Raw genomic sequence first — 7,790 nt, forward strand, 5'->3', positions numbered from 1 at the left:
AAAAGGCATAAAAAGATATTTTATTAGTGGGGCTAGGAATACATTATAACTCACTGTTAGGCTCTAGGTTTGATCTCCAGTACTGGGAACAGGAAAACAGATTTTACTGGTAACTTGGTCCTATTTACTTAATTAGCAATGTATAGAGTGCCACTGCATCTTCAAAGGAACTGTTTTTACGTTCACACTGTACTAGAGTCTGTGTAACATGTAGGCTTTGTTTCATATATTGAAGTAGGGCTATGCCTAAAATGCTAATTATAAACCACTAGGTGGAGCTAAAATTACAAACACAATGTTTTACTTTTTTTTTTTTAATGTTTTACATTTATTCAATCGATCCATCCATCCATCCATCCATCCATCCATCCATCCATCCATTCATCCATCCTGAGGAGTGAATCAATGCCTTCCCCCATGAGTTATATCCCCTGCCTGCCTTTCCTTCCTTCCTTTCTTCCTTCGCTTCCCCTTCCCCTTCCCCTTCCCCTTCCCCTTCCTTCCTTTCTTCCTTCCTTCCTTCCATCCAAGGTCTAACTAAGCTGCAACTTGTGATCCTCCTATATCAATCTATTAACAGTGCTTGCTTGGATTACAGGTATGTCCCACCACACCCAGATACAACCACAATTTAATAGTACCTACCCATTATCTCTCTCACAACACTTTGTGAAACACTATAGAGAATTTTCCTTTTAGTGTTAACTTTGAAGCATAAGAGACAAAATTTTAAATATGAGGGGCTGGGAGATAGCTCAATGGAATAAGTGCTTGCCTGACAAGCACAGGTCCTGAGTTCAACTCCTGGTACCACCAAAATAAATACATTAATTAATTTTAAATACGAAGTTGGAAGCAGACATATGGAACAAGTAAGATTTTTCAAAATTTTTAAAATTTTTATGTTTTGGGCTGGGGAGATAGCTCAGTAGACTAAGCACTTCCCTGGCAAGCACAAGGTCCTGAGTTCAATCTCCGATACCACCAAAAAAAAAAAAAAAACTGGAGGCAATCTGGAACAAAAAAAAAAAAAAAAAAAAAAAAAAAAAAAAAAAAACCTTTTCTATCCTTCCACTTTGGATGAAAAACATCATTGAGATAATTTTTATTTCAGAAAAAAATTCCACTCTGAGTTCACCTATAACTTTTTGCTGTTGTTTATTTACTATCGACGCTATTAATTCATACATTTGAGCTGAGCTAGTGTCCTCTGCACTTGTTCTGGGTGGGCACTGGGTTTCCACCATATGTTTCTGCATTTGACTCTTTACTACAGACGCTATTAATTCAGGGATTTCTTTTTTCATTTCCAATCTGAGTTCCTCTATACCTTTCTGCAGTTGTTCTCTCCCACACACTCACTGGGCCTGGGCTAGGACTGGATCTGGGGGTCCCCAGAACGCAGCAGAAATTCTCACTGGGCGGGCATGGGGGGGTGCTACAGAATGGTGGGGGGCTTTCAAGGGGGTGGAAGAGGGTTTCACCCACGCTGTGCCTGGGCTTGGACCAGCAGATCCCACTGGCGCGGAGTAGCCGGAAGCTCTCCCACCAAGATAATTTTTAGAGGTGAAGTACCTTAAAAGAAGCCAGTAACAAAGACAGCTGTGCTACAGAAGTAGAAAAATCCTTGTATATTTTTTCTGTTTCTGTGTATTACTTAATAATTGGAATGGGGGGGGGAAGGGCTGGGGAGATGGCTCAGTGGAATAGGCGCTTCCCTGGCAAGTGCCAGGGCCTGAGTTCAATCCCCAGTTCTGGCAACCCCCGCAAAAAAATTGGAATAGTGAAGATAGCTCAGTAGTCTAAGCACCTGCCTGGCAAGCACAAGGACCTAGGGTCAATCCCCAGTACCACATGCTATGCCAGCCCTGGAACTCCAGGTGCACTATGTCATCCACAGAAACGGGGGCTGGTGTGCATGCCTGTAATCCCAGCCCTGGGGAAACTGAAAACAGAAGGATCACTAGAAGTCTGAGCTGTATAGTGAGACCCTGTACCAAATACGTAATTAAAAAAAAAATTAATAAAAAAAAGCGGGGTGGCTAGGAATGTAGTTCAGCGTAAAGGTCCTAGGTTCAATCCATAGCACCACTACCAACAAAGAAAGATGCAATTTTTAATTTAATAAGGTATTCTATTTTTTTATCACAGGAATTACAGGAAACAGAAAACTCACAGGCCCTATGGTCCAGAAACAATGGCAACTTTAGGAGGATTAATAGGTGAAACTTAATAATACCCAATGGACCTGAGACTATATTAGCTGTTGGAAATTTATGACTTCAGAATTTTGGACACAACTATGAATCCTGGATATAATTAATATTGTATCATTTCTCAAAATGAATGCCTTATCTCTTTGTGTGTGTGTGTGTGTGTGTGTGTGTGTGTGTGTGTGTGTGTGTGGCCAGCTCAGCCCACCAGGGGGCAGGGCTGGGTGACATGTGGTACTAGGGGATTGAACCGCGGTCCCTGTGCTTTGCTAAGCTTGCTCTAAGTAGGTGCTTTAGACCACTGAGCCATCTCACCAGCCCCTGCCTTCTCTCTTTTTACCTCTCAAAATTTCTATTGTCCTTTACCCAGAACACATATAAAGATACATTTTTTTTTTTAGCACACTAAAGGATGCATTTGAATGGGGGTGTGTGTCCTATCCCTATTCTCTAAAATATCTGGCAAAGAGTAAGTCAGAAGTAAAGATGTATTCAGATGTAACTTTTTCAGCCTGACTTCACTTGTATGAAGTACCTTCTGCCCCTTAGTTAACCATCTCCAACCTGCAGAGTTCCAGGCCTAGGTGTATATGTAACATATGTATTCCATATCTTTGTCCCTGCCTCTCCCAAGCAATTACTGCAGTTCTTTTTTTTCCACCATGTAAGTCTTTCTTAGGTAAAACTAGACACATAAAAGAAGTGAGGAACCTGGAGCCAAATCACACCTCTCACAATTCAATAATTTTTACATATATTCTTTCTCTAGCAATTATTACTAAATTACATTTCCTTTATTTTTAAGACTCATTAATTATAAGACTCATTAGTGAATTAACAATTTTAAAGACCAAAAAATGCTGCTACCAAACTAGAATTAAGGAAATATGATACTGGAAAAGAAATATAACCTTTCAATATAAGAATATATTTACAGGGGCTGGTGAGATGCCTCAGTGGTCTAAAGCACCTACTTAGAACAAGCTTAGCAAAGCACAGGGACCGCGGTTCAATCCCCTAGCACCACATGCCAGCCAGCCCCGCCCCCAGGTGGGCTGAGCTGGCCACACACACACACACACACACACAAATAAATAAATAAATAAATAAATAAATTTTTTAAAAAAGAATATATTTACAAAATGCTTTTGATGAAAGCAAATACTTCAACAATCATTTTCCTTCTATTATTTATACCTTTTGTTCTAAGAGTGCTCTTCGGAGGGAGACCCTCTGTTCAAGCTCCCGAAGCTCTCGATCGTGCTGTGCCTCAGCTTGCATCTTGATTTTGCTCTGATATGCATTCAACAACTCTAACTCTTGCTGCAGCTGCATCTTCAAAACCTGACATTCTGCTTCCTGTGCTTCATCCAAACGCAGCTGGGAGAGAAAGAAAACATATAGCTTGCTGTGAGCTATCCATTCAGGATATATGGAAATGAGGATGAATACAATAGATAAGACTATTCTTTTCTACGCAACATAGTTGTTCTCTCCTGGAATAAACATCTCTCAAAAATAAAAGGGACAATAAGTAGTGATGGCACTATGAAGATAAAGCTATCATAAGCTATTTGGAGGATGTCTGAACAACTACATTCTTTTTAAAAGAAATCTTATATGATATAAAACTATTGATTCTTTTGCTACCACAGAAGAAACCAACTGTGCAACAGAGATCAGCAAACTACCGTTTATAAGCCACATCCTAGAAGGGACTTGGTTTTATTTTGTTATAGCCTATTAAGAATACATTTTACATTTTAAAATGATTAATTTTAAATAATTATATAAATATAAATAATCACATAATATCCTTGATTTTGTCTCCTGGTCTGCAAAACCTAAAATATTTCATTATCTGGCCCATTAAGAAAAAGTTTGCAAACTCAAATGTAACCATTTTGATTGTTAATACAGTACAGCACACATCCCCAACCCAGCCCTGAGGACTGAACCTACCTATCACCTTTGCACTAAGATACATGCTTAAACCTTTTTATTTTTTAATTTTGAGACAAGGTTTCCACTAAACTGCTAAATTGTCTAGGCTAGTCTTGAAATTAGCAATCTTCCTGCTTCAGTTTCCTTCTCAGAATGCTGAGATTACAGGCATGTGCCACCATGCCTGTTTTATAATACTACTTTTTGGCCACAATTTACTAAAGCTCCTGTTTTAATGTTGATAAGCTGATGGGATCTATTCCTATAAGGAGCTCTACACGATACTCTATCACGATACTCTACATGTATCGTGACATTTCCAAGCAATGCCAACAGCAGGAGGAATATGTACTACCACTATTTTCCTAGAAATAGCTTTCACATGAGCTATCATTTCTTACCATTTATTTATTTACACTAAGAATTAAATCAAAGGGTTTGAGCATGCTAGATCATTAAGCTACATTGTGGTACAGTCCCAGCTTCCAAACCCTTTTTAACATTGTTGAGGCAGGGTCTAAATTTGCAAGTTTGCCTGCAATTTAAGATCCTTTTGCCTCACCTCCAAATAGCTGGGATTAAAGTTGTGTGCAATTACTCCTGGTTTTTAATTAATATTTTATTTGCTACAATATCATTTAAGGGGTAGAAGTAAAGAGGCACTGAATTTGTTTTGCCTGAACAAAGAAAACTCACGGCCTGTGTGGAGAGCATTTCATTAATGCTGTGATCATACTGCTCAGCCAGGATGGCTAACTTCCGAGTCTGCTCCTCTTTGAGTCTTTTCAGAACAGCCTTGTGTTCGCTCTTTGGTGTGGTCTCCAGTAGGTGATTTCTTAATGCTTTGTACTGTCTGGTTTGGATTTTGCAAGTATCCTGAAACTGCTTTTTTATTTGAAGTTCTTTAGACTGGGAAGGCAAAACAAAAACAAAAACAAAAACAAACCATAGATGTATATAAGATTTAATATATAGTATTTGGAATACCTTATGCTTACTTATAAATATTTATTTTTATTTATTACATTTATTATTTATTGTGTGTGGCCAGCTCAGCCCACCAGGGGGCAGGGCTGGCTGGCATGTGGTGCTGGAGGATCGAACCGAGGTCCCTGTGCTTTGCCAAGCTTGTTTCAAGTGGGTGCTTTAGACCACTGAGCCATCTCTCCAGCCCTATGCTTACTCATATACAAATAAAGGCTGCTAAAAGGTAAGAGAGAAACCAACAAGATCAGATGATAAGGTTGCAGGTATTTTTGCATGTGGCTATTGAGCCAAACTATTGGATTCCATGTAATTTTACAACAAAACTTCTAATTTATCAGATCTAGAGACTTGTTTTCTCACTAGTAAACTTAATGATCTAAATACATATTAGAATTTATTTTGAAAAAAATTAAATTTATTTGATTACTATATATATTCAAGCCAAAAATCAAATTTATTCCCATGAATTAAATGCAGTATATACAAATCACTTGATTGGGAAGGCAAATTTTATCAGACATCTTAGGAAGAGAATAAAACACAGTTATTTGGTTCTTTATCTGAAACGCTTTGCTATGATTTCTTTTAATAACAATTTTAATTTCAACTACATAATGTGTAACAGACTATTTTTTGTGTGATCTATATATTAAACTTGGGCTTGACTTAGAAGTCTGTATTAGTAATATTGTTATTCTATTTTTTTCCTTAAGAGAATAAACTAGGTAGAAATATACTAATACTTTACTTTTAAAAAATTATTTATTTATTTATTTATTTATTTGGTACAGGGTCTCACTATGCAACTCAGCCTCCCCAGCACTGAGATTACAGGAGTGTGCCACCACACCCATTTTTGGTGGCTGGCATGCAGTATCAGTATCGGGGATCCAACTCAGGCCCTTGTGCTTGCCAGTCAGGCACTTAGACTGCCAACCTACCTCTTCAGCCAACTTTACTCTTTAATACTACAAGCAAAACTGAAAGTAAATTGAGTTAACTAATTTTTCAAGGATGAACAAAAATCATGGAGGATGGAAAGGGCAGCCTTCTTCTTGGGGTGATTATAGACAGACTACATAAACATTTCTGAAATAAAATAGTCTGAGTTAAGGCTTTATCTTCTGTTCTTCTATACTCATGTTTTTTAAAAATTAAGGTTTTTTTTTTTAAAATGAGCTAGCGAGATAGTTCAGTAGAATAAGTGCCTGCCTAACAAGCACAAGGTCATGAGTTCAATCCCCAATACCACAAAAAAAAAACAAACTGAAGTTTTTAAAGAACTTAGGTTTTTAAAAAGTTTTAATAAGATATGCTTCTGTAAGACACACTGATTGAACCTATAAGAATATATTGATTGGGCTGATGAGATGGCTCAGTGGTCTAAAGCACCTACTTAGAACAAGCTAAGCTAAGCAAAAGCACAGACCGCGGTTCAATCCCCAGCACCACATGCCAGCCAGCCCTGCCCCCAGGTGGGCTGAGCTGGCCACACACACACTAAATAAATAAATAAATACATAAAAAAAAAAAAAGAATATATTGATTTACTGTAAGAGGCAGAATCTGGAGTTGAAATTATTTTAACATAAATACTTTTTGGGTGGCATGGGGGGTGTTAAGACAGGGTCTGGCTATGTAGTTCAGACTGGCCTTGAACTCATATAGCCTATGAACTCGAAGCAATCCTCCAGCCTCAGCCACCTGAGTGCTGGGATTACAGGGGTGTGCCACCAGGTCAGCCTAATACTCAATCAACTGGTAGACTCAGTACGCATGCAACAAATACAAATAAGATCTACTGTACACACTTGTCTAGGAAAGAGTACTTCCTCTACTATAGTATTACATTAATATAAATAGTTACATATTTTTAACTGAGGTAGCGATCCTACTCATGTGCCTTTATTATGGGAGTGGTGACAAAATAACTAACCAGAATTGGCTCTAGTTTAGCAATAATGCTGGCTCTTAAATCTTTTCTTGATTAACAAAGTTCTTTTAAGTGCTTCCAGTGAAATGGAATAATGAAATATGGTCATTCTCTTCTGCCTCTTTATAATGTGTGTGTGTGTGTGTGTGTGTGTGTGTGCGTGTGCGCATGTGTGTGTGTCCAGCTCAGCCTGCCAGGCATGTGGTGTCAGGGATGGAACTGCAGTCCCTGTGCTTTGCCTAAGCTTGCATAAGCAGGGGCTTTAGGTGGCAGAGTTATCTCATCAGCTCTAATAACTTCTATTCTTTAAAAAAAAAAAACAAAAAACCTTTTAATATGAAAAGCAAACTACAGTCATTCCAAAAGTCATTTTCCTAATGAGAAAAAGCAACTTGGAAAAAAATTTCAAGGATTAAGATTAATGCTTAGGGGGCTGGGGAGATGGCTCAGTAGGATACGCGCTTGACCGGCAAACGCAAGGATCTGAGTTCAATCCCCGGTTCCGCAAAAAAAAAAAAAAAAAAAAAAAAGATTAATGCTTAGTTGGGCGTGGTGGTGCATGCCTGTAATCCTAGCACTTAGGAGCCTGAAGCAGGAGAATCCTTGCGAGACCAGCCTGGGCTACAAAGTGAGCTCAACGCCAGCCTGAAATGCACAGTGAGACACCATCTCAAAAAGACAAAAACAAACAAAAAAAACCCCAACAACAAACA

The 7,790-nt window shown here is 38.4% G+C and overlaps 1 protein-coding gene across 1 annotated transcript in view; it reads right to left on the reverse strand.

Moving 5' to 3' along the window:
• Taok1 (TAO kinase 1) overlaps positions 1–7,790 on the reverse strand; it is a 137,807-nt gene that overhangs the window by 23,069 nt on the left and 106,948 nt on the right. Inside the window, exons 20-21 of the mRNA XM_023719843.1 lie at positions 4,854–5,066; positions 3,411–3,593 (exon numbers count right to left, since the gene is read on the reverse strand). Coding sequence (XP_023575611.1) covers positions 3,411–3,593; positions 4,854–5,066 — 396 coding nt within the window. The remainder of the gene's footprint in view (positions 1–3,410; positions 3,594–4,853; positions 5,067–7,790) is intronic.

The sequence above is a fragment of the Octodon degus genome, unplaced genomic scaffold (genome assembly GCF_000260255.1).
Source record: "Octodon degus isolate 3935 unplaced genomic scaffold, OctDeg1.0 scaffold00072, whole genome shotgun sequence".
In the NCBI taxonomy this organism is placed as follows: Eukaryota; Metazoa; Chordata; class Mammalia; order Rodentia; family Octodontidae; genus Octodon; species Octodon degus.